The following is a 20,777-nucleotide window of genomic DNA, read 5'->3' as shown; positions in this document are numbered from 1 at the left end:
TATTCCTTTTACTAAAGTGTCAAAATATTGTGTTACGGTTAGCTAAACTCGATAAACACTAGATTCGAACTTTTGCCCCAGTGGTGGGGCAAGAGTTCGAATTGGACGCACTCTTACAAAACGTGTTGCATCTTAAAATTGAAAAGACATTTGGCGTTACTTTGTTCAGCAAAGTTTTAGCTCATGGATGGTAGAATCACTAGACGGTATTCATTTAATTTTTATCTGCCTTGGTTTTTTTTTTCGAAAAATATTGAATTTTTAACTATGGTCGAACGTTTGCCCCACCTTACTCTATAACATGGTTGTATAATTCAGTCTGACGATAGGAAAAGCTTTGAAGTCAATTTTGAGTTCAGCAGATTTTAGGAAACACCCCATGATGACAACAAATTTGCCGAATATAGCATAAGCAGAAATAGCATATTTTCATACACTCCCGATCAAAAGTTTGGGGTCACCCCCTCAAAAATGTGTAATTTTTTTAGGTCCAAATCTTCGCCAATTTGCATCCGATTTCAAAACCCAAGGTCTCTTTCAAAAGATAATAAGCCAAAGAAACTTTGAACATGATTTAAAAGAAACTTTTTCCACAAATTTTTGTATGTAAACATAACCCAAAGTTGCCAAATTTTCAAAAAAAAAAATGAAAATAAACTTACGGCAGTGTCGCTGAAAATTGGGTCGACCAAATTTTAAGATGAGAGCGGTAATATAACCCATTTTCTATTAGCTTTCAACTGCTTTTTACAGAACTTAGCTAAAAATCTAGAAAAAAAGTTATTAAGTAAATTAACTCTTCATGTCATCGACCAAAAGTTTGGTGTCACTCCTCAAAATGATGTATCGGCCAAAAGTTTGGGGTCACTATCGTAAAACATGGAAAAGTGATTTGTTGATATCTTTGTCATCTTTCATTCAATTTTAATTCTTTTTGGCTCACATCAAAGATAATTAACTAAATTTACGTTTGATGTGAAAAAAGTGAAAAAAGTTATAGCCTAGACAGTGCGTGCCCATTCAACGAGATTTTATTGCTATTGTTATTCTTTTACATGTTAAATGTTAAGCATCACCAGATTTCGCGTTCAGTATCATACAGGCGTATCTACAATGATCGATTTCTCTTCGTCGATTTTCTCTTCGGACTATTACGAAAAATACAACTAATATTCGTATGATCTCTCGCTGTGTTTCGGTGAAGGACGACTAGGACTAGCATCTAAAACAACAAAAACAACCGAAAATGATTTGCCGGCCAAGTTATCAACCGAAGAGAAAATCGATGAAGAGAAATCGATCATTGTAGATACGCCTGTATGATACTGAACGCGAGAGATGGTCTGCATGCAATATCTTTTCTTACGAGCTTCGGATGACTTTTCGGTTTTCGACAGTTTTTTGGCACATATAAGACTATATATTTCTATATAATCGGATATGAGATTTAAGTATAAATAGTGCCCCTCACGAGAAAAATGCGAAAAACGATGTTTTCCCATATAAACTCCCATACAAACTGGGTCTCCCCAGTTAGCCTAGTGAGTGGATAAGGCTATGGATTGCCAATCCGGAGACGGCGGGTTCGATTCCCGTTCCGGTTGGGAAAAAAATCTCGATTCCCTGGGCATAGTGTATTATTGTACTTGCCTTACAATATACAAATTAATGCAATGGCAGGCAAAGAAAGCCCTTCAATGGATCATTGAAGCCAACTTTTCCGCTACTCACCGCATCAAAACAAAAGCGCCTCCGTATATGGACGGTAACACAGTGACAGCAGGCGAGTTACGTCCAACACACACGGCTACGGTGGCGCTATCTGTTCATTTCATAGCGGCCGTTTTAGTTATTTTAGTGACCCATTAATAACTGTGGAAGTGCTTAAAGAACACTAAGTTGAAACGAGGCAGGCCAAATCCCAGTGTGGACGTCGAGCCATTAAGAAGAAGAAGAAGAAGAAGAAGAAGAAAAAGAAGAAGAAGAAGAAGTAGAAGAAGAAGCATCGCCCAAATGTTAAGTATACTTGTTGAACAGGTAGATTTTAGGTTAGGGAATCGCCACTGTGTATCGAAATTAAAATTCACTCCCAATGACATTAAAAACAAGTAAACTTGTATGTATGCATCGATATATGTAGGGAACCATCTCGGCAGGGGTCCTATTTTGGGCACTTTTCTGCTATAACTCAGCCAATACTGAACCAATTGACACAATTTTTGAAACACGATGAGATAGGTATAATATCTATCCGTGTACATAATTTCAAGTCAATCGGTTTTGAATTGCCTCAGTTATAGCGAAGAGTGCCCAAAATACCGGCCGCTGCCCAAGTGGTTCGCTACCCTAAGTGTATTCATGGCTGTGAAGTAAAGGTCGTCCCTAGGGTCGACCCAAATAATAAAAGACGACTAGAAGATTGTAAGAATTCAATTTTGTTTTTAATGTGTTTCAAACCAAAAAATATACCTAGGCCAAAAAAAAGTCCATAGAAAATGGCCATTAAAATCAGGGGACTGAGATGGTCTTCGTGCTTTTTAACTTCGCATTAAAACTATGCTGGTGTGTTGAGAGACAGGTTGTCAGCAACCTACGCTACGCTTGCTGGCTACGGAAATGAGCCATTTTACGAGACGTTTCGGATCAGCTGATCGCTCATTTCATGAATGAAAATTTGACATAAGGTTGCGCCCAAGCCCGTGAGTGTTAATATCAATATCAACACTGTTGTCGTTTCGTAAAATAGACTATATCGTATTTGTGGGATAGGGATGCCATCTCCTTGAGTAAAATCGTTTCCGGACAATCTGGCTAAACAGTTTTGTTAAATTTAGGCGAAAACACTCGATTAATCAACAACACATCAATTCGTGGCGATTGAGCCACCAATTCCATTAAAAACATAAACAGGCTACGTTTAGGAATCATTGAAGATAGAACGGAAATAGAAAATATTTAATTTTATTCTGATTTGCTGAAGTTTGCTAAGCAGTACTCTGCTCAGACTAGTGGTGCTCAGGTTGAAGCATACCGCAGGCCAAATTAAGGTTTTTATTCCAAGCCAAGGACTTCAGAATAAAAATCATCGTTTCAGTTCATGTGGCCTTTTCGGCGTCTGGCCATTTGGCCGAATGCTATCTGGCCGAATGGATCATTTGGCCGAATTCTGTTTAGACGAATTATGATCAGAAGAATTTAGAGGACATTTTTCTTTCTAGTTTTGCCATCCAAGGACTTGTTGGCCTTGAAACTATCAATATTCTATCATAGATTTTCCATCATTGAACCATAGGCTGTTCTTTCGAGTTAAACTGATGCGGAGAGCAATGGTATGTTCACTTACACTACCCGCCATAAATATGGAATCGCATCCCCAAGTATTGCAACACCCCAGTTGAATATTGCAGCACCCCCAGAAAGTTTGGCATCACCTGAAGACTTCATCACTTTCTGAACTGTATCTTAAAAACCGTATCCCCTGCATAGTTTAGACCTTCAGCAAAGTTGATCAGACGGTCTATGTCTATCAAATGGTGGTAAGTTTAGTGCGTAATTTCGCCGCTAGGTGGCGCCAGTGTGCGTTTAAAACGAAGTACTTCGACATGGGTTATCTCATGATTCTGGCCACCTAGAAAGTTCGTGCTTCGGCAAAGTTGATCAGACGGTCTATGGCTATCAAATGGCGGTAAGTTTAGTGCGTAATTCCGCCGCTAGGTGGCGTCAGTGTGCGTTTTAAACGAAGTACTTCGACATGGGTTATCTCATGATTCTGGCCACCTAGAAAGTTCGTGCTTCGGCAAAGTTGATCAGACGATCTATGGCTATCAGTTGGCGGTAAGTTTAGTGCGTAACTCCGCCGCTAGGTGGCGCCAGTGTGCGTTTAAAACGAAGTACTTTGACATGGGTTGTCTCATGATTCTGACCACCTAGAAAATTCGTGTCTTCGGCAAAGTTGATCAGACGGTGTATGGTTATCAAATGGTGGTAAGTTCAGTGCGTAATTCCGCCGCTATGTGTCGCCAGTGTGCATTTAAAACGAAGTACTTTGACATGGGTTATCTCATGATTCTGACCACCTAGAAAGTTCGTGTCTTCGGCAAAGTTGATCAGACGATCTATGGCTATCAGTTGGCGGTAAGTTTAGTGCGTAATTCTGCCGCTAGGTGGCGCCAGTGTGCGTTTAAAACGAATTCGACATGGGTTATCTCATGATTCTGGCCACTTTGAATGTTCTTGTCTTTGGCAAAGTTGATCAGAAGTTCTATGGCTATCAAGTGTGCATTTAAAACGAAGCACTTTGACATGGTTTGTCTCATGATTCTGATCACCTAGGCCATACGCCGCAGTTTGTCACGCCGCCGGTTTTTATTTTTCGCGCCGGTGATCAGTGCACAAACAAAATAAATGTTGCATTCCTTCAAGGATTCCTCTTGAAATTCTTTCGGGGATTTCTCCTGATACGCTGTCGTGGATTTCTTTTAAAATTCCTTCGGGGTTTCCTCCTGGAATTTCTTCGATAATTTCTTTCAGAATTCCCACGGAGATTCCTCCTTGATTTCCTCTAGGGATTCCTCATAGAATTCCTCCAGGAGTCCTCCTGAAATTTCTTCGGGGATTTCTCCTAGTGTTTCTTCGGAGATTTCTCTTGAAATTTCTTCAGGATATCCTCCTGGAATTCCGTCGAAGTATTTATTCTGGACTTCCTTCAGGGATTCCTTCGGAGATTTCTCGTTGAATTCTTTCGGAGATTTCTTTTGGAATTCGTTCGGGGTCTCCTCCTAGAGTTATTTTGGAGATTTCTCCTGGAATTATTTCGGGGATTCCTCCTGACATTCCGTCGGGGATTCCCCCTGGAATTTCTACGGGAACTCCTCCAGCAATTACTTCAGAGGTTTTTACTGGATTTCCTTTGGAGTTTCCTCTTGGGATTTCTGTTGTGATTCCTCTTCGAATTTCTTCGGAGATTGCTCCAGAAATTTTCCATTGAATTCCTCCGGGGATTCCACCTAGAATTCCTTCGGGGTTTCCTACTGGAATTCCTTGGGGAATTTCTTATAGAATTCGGAGATTCCTCTTGAAATTCCTTCGGTGATTCCTCTAGAATTTCCACAAGGATTTCTCCTGGAAATCTTTCAGAGGATATTTTTCGTTGATCCGTTATTGAAATCCTTTGGAGATTCTCACACGAATTCCCTTGGAAGTTCCCACTGGAGTCCTGCTGGAATTTCTTTGTGGATAATTGCTGGAATTTCTTTGGGAATCATGCAGGATTATTTTCGGAATTTCCTCTTGAAATTCCTGCGCAGATTCCTCCTGAAATGCCTTTGGGGATTCCCCCTAAAATTCCTTCGAAGATTCCTTTTCAATTTTGTCCACTGGTTCCTCATTAAATTTCTTCGATGATTCCTCTTATTTTTTTTTTTCTTTTGAGCATTCCTTCACGAATTACTTTGAAAAATTCTTTCTGGAATTCCTTTGGAGATTCCTCCTGGACTTCTTTCGTGGATTTCTCCTGAAATTCTTTCGGGGATTCCTTTTGATATTCCGTCGTGGATTCCACCGGGAGTTCCTTCGGGGTATCCTCTTAGAGTTCCTTCGGGGATTTGCCTTGGAATTCCTTCGTGGATTCCTGCTGGACTTCCTTCAAAGTTTCCTCTTGATGTTTCTTCGGGTATTCCTCCTGATATTCCGTCGGGGATTCCTCCTAAAATTAACACGGAAACTTCTCCTGGAATAACTTTGAAGTTTCCTCTTGGAATTCCTGTGGCGATTCCTTTTTTTATTTTTTTTCGGCGATTCCTCCTGGAATTCCTTAAATTTTTCATGGAATTTCTTCAGGGTTTCCTTCTTGAATTTATTCAGTGATGTCTCCAAGAATTCCTTCGGAAATTCTTTTTAGAATTCGTGGATTCTTCCTAGAGTTCCTTCAAGGATTTCTTCGGGGATTCCTTCTGACTTCCTATGGAAATTCCTCTTAAAAAACCATTGAGGATTCCGCTCGAAATTCCTTCGAAGATTTCTTCCGAAGTTCTTTCGGTGGCTTCTCCTGAGATTTCTGCATAAACTTCTCCTGCAATTTCTTGGGAGATTCCTTCGAAGATTCTTTCTGGAATCCTGCGGGGATTCCTCTTAGAATTCCTTCGGGGATTCCTACTGGAATTCTCTCAGGGATTTCTCCTGGAATTCCTCCAGAAATACCTCTAAGGTAATTTTCGTTGATTCCTCTTAGAATTCCTTTGGGGATTCTTTTTCTAATATTCTTCTAAACTCCCACTTGAATTCTTTTGAGGTTTTCTGCTGGAAAATCTTTAGGAATTTCTCCTGGATATTTTTCGTTGATTCCTCCTAGAAATCCTTGCTTAAAGGATTCCTTCTCGAATTCCCTTAGAAATTCCCGCTGGAATTCCTTCGAGGATTTCTGCTGTAAATCCCTTAGGATTTCTTTTTGAATTCATCTATGGAATCCTACTGGATTTCCTTCTGAAATTCCTCGAAAATTTCAATCATGGATTCCTTTTGAAGTTTCTGCAGGGATCTCTCTAAGACAGACTCTTGAACCACAGACAAACAGACGTAACTCTTAGAGGAAATTCATCAAAAACTTTTGCCCGGTGTCTTTTTCATGAGCACACTGCCATCTGTTGGTATAATCACGCAAGACACTGTCGGTCATGATGGATTTTGATTTGACGTTTGTCTAACACGCACACTACTACACAAATCGTCTGTAATGTTCGTTTGTATCATTCAGCAACGTGTACACTGACAAACGTCAAAGCGATCTTACACTAGCGCCTCTGGTGGAAGGATCGCGGAAATCAAATGTAATTTGAATTGATCGTTAAATGCATGAGCCAAGCCGTTTTGAAGAGTGTTACGTCTGTTTGTCTGTGCAAATGCACACTAGCGCCACATAGCGGCGGAATTACGCACTAAACTTACCACCATTTGATAGCCATAACCCTTCTGATCAACATTGCTGAAGACACGAACATTCTAGGTGGTCAGAATCATTAGATAAACCATGTCAAAGTACTTCATTGTAAATGCATACTGGCGCCACATAGCGGCGGAATTACGCACTAAAATTACCACCATTTGATAGCCATAACCCTTCTGATCAACATTGCTGAAGACACGAACATTCTAGGTGGTCAGAATCATGAGATAAGCCATGTCAAAGTACTTCATTGTAAATGCACACTAGCGCCACATAGCGGCGGAATTACGTACCAAACATTTCACCATTTGAAGGTCATAAACCTGCTGAACAACTTTGCCGAAGGTCTAAACTTTGCAGAGAATACGGTTTTTGAGATATAGTTTAGTAAAAAATAAGGTTTTCAGGTGATGCCAAACTTTTTGGGGTGCTGCAATATTCAATTGGGGTGTTGCAATACTAGAAGATGCGATTCCATATTTATGGCGGGTAGTGTAAGTGCATAATTCATTTTTTTCGGCTAAACAGCATTCGGCCAAATGGCGTTCGACCAAATGGCATTCGGCCCAATGGCGTTCGCTAAATGATCCGGAACCGGCATTATCTATTGTTGGTCTGGTTTTGAGTAAAGGGAAGCCTGTGTAAGATTGTGTTAGGATTTAATAATTGGTTTTTGGATATTTTCGACAAGTATTTCTTGCACTCCATTTCTTTATTCTCAAAGATCTCAATTTAACCGTTGCCGTGCTGAACATCGAGAATGCAATCCATTTGTAAGTATCCATGAAGTTTAATTTGATTCATTTCAGATGGCGAATCATTTGCTTCTTGGCTGCCCAATTTACCAAACATGTTCAAAATTTAGCATCTACAGAGGAAACAAATATTTAAAGGGTTATATACCTTGCGGGCTCCGAATCGTAAAAAAAAGTATAATCTAAATCCTTAAGTATAGACAATACACAGTTTCGTGGTGGCTTGTCAGTCTTGACGAAAATAAAACACTATTTATGTTATTTTGTCCGACGTTTCGGTCCGTTTACGCACCACTTTTTGTATCCGACAGAAATTCGAACCAAATCGACAGTTACAGGTTCTACCGAACCACACTGGACGAGAACACTGTAACTATTGGTAAAAATTGAAAGTTTTCTCGAATATTTACAATGTTCCAACTAATAAATAAACATTTCCAGAGTCCCTGAAGAAGGTCCCAAACGGGCCGAAACGTCGGACAAAATAACATAAATAGTGTTTTATTTTTGTCAAGACTGACAAGCCACCACGAAACAGTTTCGTAAAACAGTCGAACATTCCAACGATAGACAATACACATTCCAAATTTCACAAAGATTGGAGCACTAGTCCATTGTAGCGCGCAACCTCCATAAGGACCAGACAAAGCGCGATACTTTAAGGACAAACGTATTGACGTCCCGCTTAAACAGTGCATCAAAACTTCAAACGCACAAATCTCAAGAAGCAAGCTTCACACAACAAAACAGTTTATTATTCTGTTCTTGCTCACTTGTAATAAGCTTAAAATAAGAAGATCAGGTGCGCTGGTTTCGTTTACGAAGAGATTTGTGCCCTCGAAATCGTGAGTAGGTGTCAAAGCCGGCCATTGTGGCGGCCATATTGGGATTCTAACAAGTCTGTCCTTAAACGCGATTATCTCGAAATGGTCTTTTTAAAAATGCCGTTAATAACGATAACTTAAAAACTAGTTCACCGATTTGCAAACTTTTTTCAATTGTTCGTATGTATTTCAAATCTAGAGGTACCGTAATCCGGGGTCAAATTGATCACTTTAAAACAACTACGCATACAACTACAACTACAACTTACGCATAACATCAGTGGCAATTCAAATATGGTCAAAAGAATTTTTGTAAAACCAGTACCCAGTGGATCTCCATGGAACCATGTGTTTTTGTTCAACAAATTTAAACTTTGAGTTAAATAACTCCAAACAATTGGAAATGCCACTTTGGGGCGAAATTGATCAGTATACAATTAAGCATCGGTTGAAAATGAAAATTTACTTCTCCGTTTAATTTTGCTTTTCTAACACCGAATAAAGCATTTAAAATCTCATAACTAGTGAATTCAATTTAAGTATTGAAAAATTAAATTAAATTTAAAAATTTCCCCTTAAACGCCTAAAGGTAGGCATTTTCATTTGAAATAAGTGTTCTTTCACAATAAATGATTATTTCATCATAAAATGAATTTATTTTTTAAACTATTTAATGTTCAGAATAGCTACATAACTTCCCAACCAAGGCTCCACAAAAATGTTTAAACAGAGAATTTACGGGAAGTTCTATTAGCAATCGATTGTTTAGTAGCAATGATTTCAGCTTAATGAGAGGTACATTGCAAATTCCTAAAAAAAAAAGGCAAAACTAACTTTTTTTCTAAAAAAAATAAAAGTCTACACTCATCTCCAGACAAGACATCTACGAACCAGATGACGTAAAAATATAAGATCATTACGACGCTTAAGAGTTCCTAGTATAGAATCAAAATGTAGTACCCGAATGATCAATTTCACCCCGCTGATTAATTTGACCCCGGTTTACGGTACTGAACGGTTCACTTCAACGAAAAAAAAAAGTTTTTTTTTTCACTATAAAATTTCGTGTTGAATGGCAAAGTTGTTAGTTTTGGTTTGAAAGTTTAAACAATGTTTTTAGGGTAATTATGCATGTATTTATGAAGTAAACCGTTCAGCATCTCGAGATTTGAAATACGAACTATAAAAAAATATGCAAATCGGTCAACTAGTTTTTAAGTTATCGTGATCACTGCAACGGCACTTTTTAAAAAGACGATTTCGAGATAATCGCGTTTGAAGTTTCACGCTTTGCCTTATCCTTAAGGAGAAACTTCAGAGAATACAAACATGGCTGCCATAATGGCGGACTTGGTCCTCTACTCACGTTTTCAAGAGCACCAATCTTGAAATTTGTACACAATTGCTCTCGATTTGTCAAAGCTGCCTCTTATTTTGGAAGTGAGCAAAGCCAGGAAAAACAAGTGCGGCTTGGTTCGATGCTTTGTTCGTCAGATTTGTGCCTCTAAAGTTTGTATGAAAAATTGCAATGGGATTTATTGATGTTTCACCTTAAGGGCCGCACGCAAATTATGTCACGCTTTTAGAGGGGAGGGTGGTTTTGCAGAACTGGACGACACATACGAAAATTGGTAAAAAAGTGTGACATAGGGAGAGGAAGGGTTGAAAACTGTAGATTTTTGCGTGACATAATTTGTGTATCACCCCTTATGGAGGGTGCGTGTTACAATGGGCTGTAACTATGGTTCTAGTGCTCCAATCTTTATGAAATTTGGAATGTGTATTGTCTAGCATGTATACCTTCAGATTATGCAATAAAAAAATCAATTTTCTTATCCCGCAAGGTATGCAACCCCTTAACATTTGTTAGTGTTATGAACAATATTTTTTTGAACTAGTTACTCTCATTTGTTTGATTTTTTTAATTTAATTTACAATTTGTGGAAATTTTGGAAAACTCTCCCTGACAGAATTTAGATTTGGACGTCATTTATAATAATATTGTCAAACTAATCTCAGTAAGATCGAATGTTCCAATATAATGATAAAAATAAACTAAATAAAAATTTTCTACAGTAAGGTTTTTTAAAACTGTATTTTTATAGCGCATTTAGTTTACCACTGGACTATCGCACTAGTTTTCACGAGTGCGAAAACGTAAATAAAAGTGCGCGATTGCATACAATCAACTTGGTGTCTTCAGAGCACTTATTCAGCATACATCGATGAAATAGTGCGCCGAAGACATCAATTTGATTTGATGCAATCGCGCAGTTTTATTCACGTTTTCGCACTTATGAAGACTCAGTGCGCAGTCCAGTGGTGAACTAAATGCGGTATATAATTAAAAAAATGCCATCTCATATTATGGACAAGATTGAAATACTTCCTATTTTTCATTATTTTAAACGATCAGAAACTTTTTTTCAGAAACACCGCAGTGGGCCGTACACACAGAAAAATAAATTGTAAACACAATTAAATTCTAGTTCAAATCAACCGATTTTTCAGTTTACTATAACGACAAACTGATTTCTAGTTTAAACTGAACTGTTCTATTGTTTGATAATACAAATATTTTCATTCGTCGAAATTTTTGACAGTTTGTTAAAACAAACAGAGATATGGTATTTTCAACATGAAATAATGTATTGATTCAAACGACTGCACTTTTACCACTAACAAACCCGGAATGTGATTGTGTTGGTGACGGCAGCAATGAATTAACTACATCGGCTGTTTTCCTACTCTCCGCATCGACCAATATGGCGCTAGCTTCTATGCGCGAAAAATCGCTAAAAGTAAATCGCAAAAATATTGTATGGCGAATACCATCTAAAGGCAAATTCTTCAAAGTGGAACACATTATTCGAAAAAATATTTGGTAGTGGTTGTGCACAATGGTGACCACTATTATGCCTACCAAATATTTTTTCGGGAAAAGCTTTGTATTTCAAGTAATTCAAGTTTAGATGCATTTCGCCATACAAAATAAAATGGATTTACTCCTGCTGATCAACTGTGGCTGCGCGCAAAGCGGGTAGTCCATTGTGGCAGCTCGGAAATCTATTTTTAGACCGTCGGTAAAGTGGATGGGGAGGAGAACGACTAAAAAAAGACAAAAAAGGCGAAACCGAACAACTTTTTGCGTGAGTACCTGCGCGTTATCCATCACGGCTAAAGCTGCACTTGGAAGTTGGTGTGATGGATTTGCTACACCTTCTCCGTTGTGGCGATGTTGGGGTAAGCATTTTATAGATGTGTGAGTGTTTTCGGACCACGTTTATGGTTTTTATTTTGTTGAAACAAAAGAAATTTTGGACATTATATGAAATGATGGTAATCGTTTGTTTTTATCGATAAACTCTAAAATTTAATGAAAACAATCAAATATAACTTTGGAATAAGTAAATTCTCAGTTTGAAAATCAACTATGCGTTTTATTGTTTTAAGCAAGCGCCATTTTTCTGCGTGTATGTGCAAGCTTTGAGGGCCGCAATTTGAGCACCACTGGCTTCGGCCATGTCTTAGGCTAGTTTGGCATATACCCGGTATGACTTTATGGGTTCGAGTTTATAAGCCAACAAATCCGCATCGCAGCGCAGGGCGTCTACAACATTGTTAAAATACACTCCGTCGAATTTGCATAGAAATGTGCTGGCCAGCTGCTTCCTTAAGCCGACCGTCTCGGCGTTGCAGTACATCCGAGCGTAGAAATTAGTATACCGAAAACTGGTCGTGACGTTGGGTTTTCGTGGTCGCTGCAAAGGAATCTCCCATGGGATGCGATTTTTGATGCAGTCGTCGATCGTCAGCAGAATGATGTCCGCCGTCATAATGTCTAGCAGGTTTGTCTCAATCAAAAAGTATAGGGTTAAAACGTCCAACAAATACCTGGGATCGATGTGGCAAATTTCCTCGTATGTGAGCGTATCGGATACAACCCAGGTCAACATCCGGTACTTGATTACTTCCAGACTCTCCGATATCTGAGGATCAAGTGAATAGAGCTCCTCCGGCAACGGAACTTTTATGGACAACGGAGGGGTAATCGGTGTGGTATCAATGATTCTGTATGTATCATAGTGACTGAGTTTGATGAATACCGGTGACGTTAAAATTTGTTCGGAAACATCCGACCGGTGAAAAAACAATACGCCCAACTGGCGCCGATACATGTACAGTGCAATCTGGGAATAATTGGCCTCACGCAAATCCAAACACGGCAAACGAATCGAGCCCGGAATGCCCAGGATTATACTCAGAGCACAGTTCGGATAGTGGTGCATCTCCGAAGGGACTATCGGTTGCTGAATGGCGTAGTCCGTATCATAAAACTGGACGGCGTTTTCGAAGCTGATTTTGTTGTTATAATTCTGTGTACCAAATATTTTGTTATACAAACCCATTGTAATTTTTGTAGATCCACGCCTTAAATTCAGCTCCCGTACCCTTTGAGCCACAGTGTTTAAATCGCGCATACCGGAAGGTCGAAACTTGAAGTTGTCATTCCCAGCAATTGCAGCAAAGAACGGCATTTGGTTCCACTCCAAATTCAAATTCTGGCGCAGCTGTTCTCGGTTCCATTCCTTCGTCTTCATGAGCTTCAAATTCAAATCCGAACTGGACCAAATTCTGAAGTTACCCTCAAAGATCAAAAAATCGGTATCGGAAGTAATGATCGAAAGTGCGTCATGCTTTTTCGCGTAGGCAGCCAAGTCCTTATCGCACTCTACATCGTACGACGTAATGAGTACTGCCTTCTCCCGAGCTGCGGCCACCAATGCGGAGATAAAGGCATGTTTTACAACATTCCCTCTGATATTTCCGTGGCCATGTTGAACATTCCTCAAGCACTCATTATAGACCTGTTCCTGTCGTTGAGTCCAATGTTCGTATTTACTCTCCTGAAGCTTACCATCAATAAAGAACACCAATCGAGCACCGGCCTCGATCATCCGATCACAGAAATGAGTCACGTTCGCCCAAGCAAACTGGTTACGGCATCCGTAAATTTGCTCATTTATCGGACCACTCAAAGAACATATCACCGTAAGCAGATCTATCACGATCAGAGGCTCCTTTTTGCCGCACTTTTGGATTTCATCGGGAATGTTCACTTCGTGGGAGCAGCCGTTGCGTGTGAGATACGTTGCTAAGCCGGAAACGCCCATTCTCCAGGAACCAAGCAGAGGGAATTTTAATATATGGTGTTAGTTCGCGAAATGAATCAATGTTCGAATCTGGAAAATGAAAGAAAGTGATGTAGTCTCGGTTTCTCAGTTCTCGGTCTGGGATACCATTGGTTTCTATTTTCTACCAAACATAGGGTAATTCGCCAAAATTGTTGAACGGTTAGTACTGGTATTTTGGTTTTCGTTTGTTTTTCCGTGCATAAATTCACTTTAGTTGAAAAATATCCAGTGAACGTCTAGATCTACTTATTCCTTTTACTGCTCATTTAATTTGTATTCCTTTTTTTAAACCTATCATTCACCTGTTTTATTTTGGGCACCAAACCCAACATAAACCCAACAGTTACCCGATGTGGGTCCAAATTTGACCCGACTTTGGCCCGACATCCGATGTTTTTTTTTTCACTCTGGCGGAATTTTTTCCGGGTTTTTCGTGTTTTGTGCCCAGCTAGTCCCAGCTAGTGACAATTCATTTAAATGACAAGGGATCGCTCATTTGAAGAGAGCTCTAGTGGACTGAAATCGTTTTAGACATGACTAGATGCAAAAATAGCCGAAAAGAAGCGAAAACGACAGAAGAAAAATACGCCTTTAAAAGCCCCTGAAAGATGGCAAAAATTTGGGGGTCTAAGATGGCAAAAATTTGGTCTACGTGGTTTATAAACAGCCCCTAAAGTGAAAAAAAAATCTGAAAGTCATGCTAAAATCGTAGATTATGCCATTGTTTAACAATTGGATCATGGATGCATAATGACAGTGTGATAATTTTTTTTTTCAAATTAAATTACAACGAAAATGTGATTTTAAACAATGTAAAACTGTTAAGGACATCCTTCCAGTTCTTGTAACTATGGTGTGCCTTTGATATTTGTGATCGATTTTCCCGCAAAGCTTATTTTGTAACAGCAATCTCTTAAAATTAATCTTAAGATTTGTGCAGTTTTCGTGTCATCAGCGGAACAAAATTTTCAATCAATATTTTTGACGTAAAATATGTATAATATTTTGTAATTTAATTGGATCAATATCGTGACACACATGTGTACATGCATCTACATCATACGTTCACGTTGAGCAAAAAATACTTAAGTAAGATTTATAATAAAATTTTCAGAAACTGTACAACATTTGGGTAGTGTTCAACAATTAGCGAATTACCCTTGTTCTAATTTCAATTTCTGTTTTGTTTGTTACCACTTACGATCCCTACATTGCACAATGGTCCATGAGCCATATTTAACTGAAGAAAACAATTACGCCTAAAATATTAGTTTTAGATGTATGCTGTCATCATTAAAAAAAATGTTCAAAAAATATGAAGAAACTTATTCGAAGAAAGTTTCTTCATATTTGTTGAACATTTTTTTTTTCAATAATGTGAAATTAGGGTAATTCAAATGGTTCTAAAGAACATAATGTAAACTTTTCATTGTTTGCTGAAGAAACCATATTGCTCTCTCTTGGTAAAACATGTGAGTACAGTTTTATCTACAGCTCAATGAACTCAAGGCCTGATTTCAGCCAGGTCATCTCGGGTACTCAGGAATCTAGTCGAGGCTTTTACTTACTCCTGTTCGATGTAGTATTGGTTTCTGGAGCTAACCGTTGTTTTCCACATGCAATTATGTCTAATTCCTAATTGTAGTCCATCTGCGTTTCTCTGTAGTCAAGGCATGACTTCAATCAGATCGTCCAAAATTTCTACTGTTCGTTGATATAACAAACATTATACAGATGGTCAAGTATTGGTGCAAATAAAAGCGATAAAAATAATTGAAAATAATCCTTGGTGATTATTTCGAGTGTTCATGTTTTGTAAGGACGGATTCGTACATTCCATCGAGATATTCAGGAAATATTAATAGTACTACAAGGGCATCACATGTTCTAAGGATGTCCCCGATGACCTATGGGGTCAATAAGGGAATAATATCTCGTGTTCAATTTCATTTGAAAACAACAATAGCAAATGAAGACTTGGATGGTCCAGAAATGTTGAATATCTCAAGAACTCAAAAGAAACCTATCGGAAAATCTCAAATTCAAACCTATAGCATAATCAACTATCGTTAGGCAACGGAATATTCAAACTCCCATTGAAAAACTTCGTTAAGAAGAAAGTTATTGGGGTGCAAATCGTACTTGGCCTTTTATGCCCGACTTGACCCAGTGACCCACCGGCCTTACTCCGTCCAGAAGTCCAAGAAAATGTTGACCCCGTATATTTCAAAAACTATAGTGTTGTGCGAGTTTGTGTCTAAAATTTGGTTGAATTCTGTTGAGAAATGGGCTGTTGACGATTTTTTTAACTTTTATTTTTTACCTGGGGTCAAACGGGTTAACTTTGTTCATAATTGTTTAATAAGCCCTACGCCGATGCACCCCGAATGTTCGGCGCACACGTCTACTCGGAACGAAGTTTTTGTGAAAAATCAATGTATAAACAGTTATGAAAAGGAAACTTTTGTTTGGATGTCACTCTATTTTTTAAATAATAGCTCTGAAACTATAAGAGAAGCTGGACTACGCGATTTTTCGGGAAGGTAAAGATACGCTGAGGAATTCCTTAAACCTGAACTTTTCGACGTTATTTTGATGCAGATGTGTCATTACATAAAAGAATAAAAGTATTTTCAAAAACAATGCTAGAGATTTCAAATTTCAAGTGCTTGCAGGACATTTTCTCGAAATCATTGAAAAACAGATGGTCCGGTCTGACTTAACGCCGACCATATGGAAATAATGGAAAGTTTACATTGTGATCTTGAGAACCATTTGGACCACGCCAATTTCACATTGTTGAAAAAAAAATGTTCAAAAAATATGAAGAAACTTTCCTGAAGACAGCATATAGCTAAAACTAATAGTTTAGGCGTAATTATTTTTTTCCATATAAATACGGTGCTCGGACCATTGTGCACGAATGGCTCGCTCACGATGTTAATTATGTTTACGACCAAGTGCTGGACAAGTCAACTTGTACCTCACATGCTGGCGTACCAGAACAACTGTAAAACAAATTATCGAGAACGGTTATTTCAAAAGCTCTGGTGCCTGGAGTACGACGTTAGTTAGTTAGTACAAGTAAGGCCGGAACAAATCTCATTTTCTTCTTTTGTCACAGTGCTCGTTGACTCGTCAAGGAGGGCGATAAATAACACTAGTTCACAAAATAAAACGAAAATCGAAAATTTTCGAAGCATAATTTAGCACAGATTTCGAAACCGTGCTACAAAAAATTTAAAGTGCAAGTGGAACCGTTTTTGAGTTTTAGCTCAATATCGAGTTTTACAACTTTTTAAAATATGGAATTTACTAAAACTCAAATATCTTGCGTTCTGTTCAACCAATTTTAAATCTTTTTTCTATAAATTAAAAGCTGAATATAATACCATTCGATCATCTGAATGCAGGTTTTGCCTCAGATTGATGAAATTCAAGATATTGGCGAGTTTGGGGACAATCTCCTTAAATTTTAGCAAAATTTCTAAAAATATATGAAGTAATGTTTTTTTTTATAAGAAAAAAAAAACAATTGAAAAATTCTTTCTCAACGTTTATGTGACAGATCATGTAGGCGAGTTACAGTAAAAAAAATCAGCTCAATCGGTGCATTGATTACGGAGAATGAGATGTGTGAAGTGAGCGACTTTGCTTAAAAATAGAACAAAAATCGATTTCAAATCATCAACCTTGTATGGAAAGTCGAAAGAATTTCCGCTCTACTGTAATTTTTTTCCTTCGCGTTTTCGAACTCAGGGCATGATTCTACACCAAAAACGATCATCAGCTTACCGAGTTCAAAAATGCTGTAAACTAGTGTAATCAATATATTTGACAAAAATACCCAAACAATTAGGCAAAATTGTTAAACTCATCGGATCTGGGCGACTCATAACTCGCCTGAAAATTTCATAATTTATTAAATAATTCATTGGTGCACATCTAATGATAGCTGCTACATCCTTGTAGAACGCTATTGAATTTTATTTTGATTGGATATTTGGTTACCGAGATATCTTTCAAAGAATACTTGAGAGTAGTACAACATAACTATTTTAGGGTTTTGACAAAGTGTATCATAATAAATTTCTCAGCCGTCTATCAACCGATTTATGAAAGATACTACATCATAGGAGAACGCTCTTGAATTTCATCTCGATTGGACAACTGGTTACCGTGATATCTTAGAGGAGCTCTTTGGAGTAGTACAATTTAACTTTTTGAGATATTTTTGACAAAATGTATCATAATAAATTTAACAGCCGTGTGTTAACCGATTTAGATTCTCTTAGCATTAAATAAAAGCTACAACACTTTAATAGAATGCTATTGAATTTTACTTTGATTGGAAATCGGGTTACCGAGAATCTTCCGAAGAGTACTTGAGAGTAATTTCAATGAATTTTATTTATTATTATATTTTCTTGCTATCTTACATCATACATTTAGGTCGAATTGAAGATCATTTGTCAACATATAAATACTACAATCTCTTGAAATGCTCGAAAATTGTATCGCAGTTCCTCTTAGACTAAATAATTCCGTTGAATCAATAAAGAATAAAGATCATGTTAGTGAAGCAAGTAAAAAAGTATTATTATGGTACAGGCACCGGTTTTGGCCAGTCGAAAAGAAATTATTTTTTCGAAAATAATGCTTCCTTGACCTCATATAAAATGTATACAGATAGGAATCCATTATCCTGAAGCGTATCTCGATTATTTCCTTATCCATTTTATTCATTTGGAGATGAACCAGCCTCGGGCTGAAAATCTCCCTAATAAAGCTAATAATAATAATAATAACTTATCCATTTGTTTTTCGATTCAAGATCTTTAGGCAATTACCAAAAGATACAATATTCGAAAATATTTAAATTATTTCCTAGGCATTCCATACGAAATTCTAGGACGTGCCTGGCATTTCTGTAATTTGACCCATGATCAATGATTCTATTTTAGAAACCACACTGCCACAATATTTTCTAGAACGACTAAAAGGCACTATCACACAAAGTAAATATGTCAAATACGAATAACACAACAATAGTATTAACACAGATAACAGACGTTTATGCTAACATACGAAATGTGTGTAAACCCTTCCAACCATCATTTCAAAAAGGAAACCTAACTAGCAACCATTTAGAGATGGAGCATTTCAATGCATTCACAATGCTTGAGTACAAATGACAAACGCAAATAATCTCTGTTAGATAGCAATTACTGCAGCAATTGGCTGTATAGATGAAAGAAGTTAGCAACATTTTTGGTTTTTACACAGGTTTTGAATTAATTTTTTTTCTAGGATAAACGTTTATTATCTGTGGTTTCAATAAGTGTAAGAAGAGTTCTGTTCACCATAGGTGGATTGAATCAGTTTTTTTTTGTTAGAAAAAAATTGAATTGTAGTTTTTAGGAAAAATACGCCGAAGGGCAAGCTGTGTTTAGGTGCAAAAAAATGGCAAGGATAATAGTTTTTTTCACGTTTTCATGGTCTCGAGTCCAAAGGGGTACCCTGGTTTTATATTTTTATCAGAAAATTCAGAGAATTTGGCGTAACATATCAACAATCAGAGATGTGTGTGTTTTTCATTTTCGAGATATAATTTATGAAAATAAAAGGTCAAATTTTCCCATACAAGCCACTTTATTTCGGATCCTTATAAAACTATGGATACGAAAATTACTAGGAATCACTCAAAAAAGACAGTTTTAATGTAGTTAATATTAAGATATATGGCTCTCTATATATATTCAAAGATCATAAGGATACTAAAACAATCACAAGTTTTCCAAACAAAATACATTGTTCTGAAATCTAAAAATAAGCAAAATAAGGTTTCACTGTTGAAAATAATAGAAATTTCAGAGCCTCAGAAACTGAAGTAAAACTCATCCGATGAGTCAATATGCAAACTACGGGTAATGCAATAATTATTTGACACGCACAACTTCATTGTCACTTTAAATGTTAAAAGGGTATAAACTGAAGTAAAACTCATCCGATTAGTCAATATGCAAACTATGGGTAATGCAATAATTATTTGACACGCACAACTTCATTTTCACTTTAAATGTTAAAAGGGTGTAAAGTTGTTATCACTTCAGGTGCCTCTAGTTTAAGATGTTGAAGCCACTTCGTTTATTGCGCACTATGCTCAATCTGGGGTGCTCACTATGCCCCAGCCCCAAATTGTGACTCACGATACGACACCTTCCCAAGAACATAACATTTTCTCACAAGCACAAATTTTATCAACATTTTATCGATTAGATTACGGTTCAAATAAGCATTGAACGTTGAAGACTCACATAAACTTTGTTCAATTCACAAAAAAATGTTACAGGAATTCTTGTGTAAACTCATCATATCCTTAGTTGTTCACGAGTCTTGAGGCAAGTGGTTTGATCAACCGTTTGAGTAGCGTGTACAAACGAGAATGGCTAATGAAATCGTTTTTTCTCATCACAAACGTAACAATAAATCGTTGAATCTCGTTCCTGTGCGCTTTCAAATTATAATATACACCATATGTACCGATTATAATCTCAATAATTACATGTTGGAGTGCAATTTTTTTCCGCAGCAAGTGTTCTCAGCTGCAATGGTAAGGGACTGACCATTTATTACGTACATATTTTTTACGATTTTCTTAAGTCCCTTGGTTTTTCCATTGTGGTATGTTGTTTTATACAAACACTATTTGTTTATACAAATCTATAATTTCTTACGTATTTAATTATTGGTCCCTTATTTCAATGCTGAAACGTAAATGTTTATACGTTGAAATTGTGTTCAAGGACAAATGACGATGAGTAGGACCGTTCACATAATATGTATGTAACGCAGGCGACCGGCTTTATCGAAGTGTTAAATACAAAATTCGGGCAATACTAAATACTAAATTTTCTGTACAACATCTGTTACAAATAAAGAAAAACAAATGTTGCGACACGTAATATTTGGCTATCTCCTATTTGAGTGTATCTAATAGCGGTTGTGTTCAATAAATACTGAAGTCTGGGTGAATCACGAAGAAGGACTGTGTACTGGTGAA

At 37.5% G+C, this 20,777-nt stretch overlaps 2 protein-coding genes across 2 annotated transcripts in view; one reads left to right on the top strand and one right to left on the bottom strand.

Moving 5' to 3' along the window:
- Window positions 1-20,777, top strand: part of LOC109402267 (probable enoyl-CoA hydratase, mitochondrial) — a 34,970-nt gene that overhangs the window by 10,783 nt on the left and 3,410 nt on the right. The window lies entirely within an intron of this gene.
- LOC109402266 (uncharacterized) lies at window positions 11,939-20,300 on the bottom strand. Its single transcript, XM_029857011.2, has 2 exons — window positions 20,032-20,300; window positions 11,939-13,762 (listed from the first exon to the last, which is right to left on the bottom strand). The coding sequence occupies exon 2, from the start codon at window positions 13,691-13,693 to the stop codon at window positions 12,047-12,049; it is 1,647 nt and encodes a 548-aa protein (XP_029712871.2). The 5' UTR covers window positions 13,694-13,762; window positions 20,032-20,300; the 3' UTR covers window positions 11,939-12,046.

The sequence above is a fragment of the Aedes albopictus genome, chromosome 3 (genome assembly GCF_035046485.1).
Source record: "Aedes albopictus strain Foshan chromosome 3, AalbF5, whole genome shotgun sequence".
Classification (NCBI taxonomy): domain Eukaryota; kingdom Metazoa; phylum Arthropoda; class Insecta; order Diptera; family Culicidae; genus Aedes; species Aedes albopictus.
This window is presented reverse-complemented; position numbering and strand designations above follow the sequence as displayed.

Excerpts from the sequence above, each read along its gene's own strand:
- LOC109402266 (XM_029857011.2), bottom strand. The coding sequence starts at position 13,693 with ATGGGCGTTTCCGGCTTAGCAACGTATCTCACACGCAACGGCTGCTCC.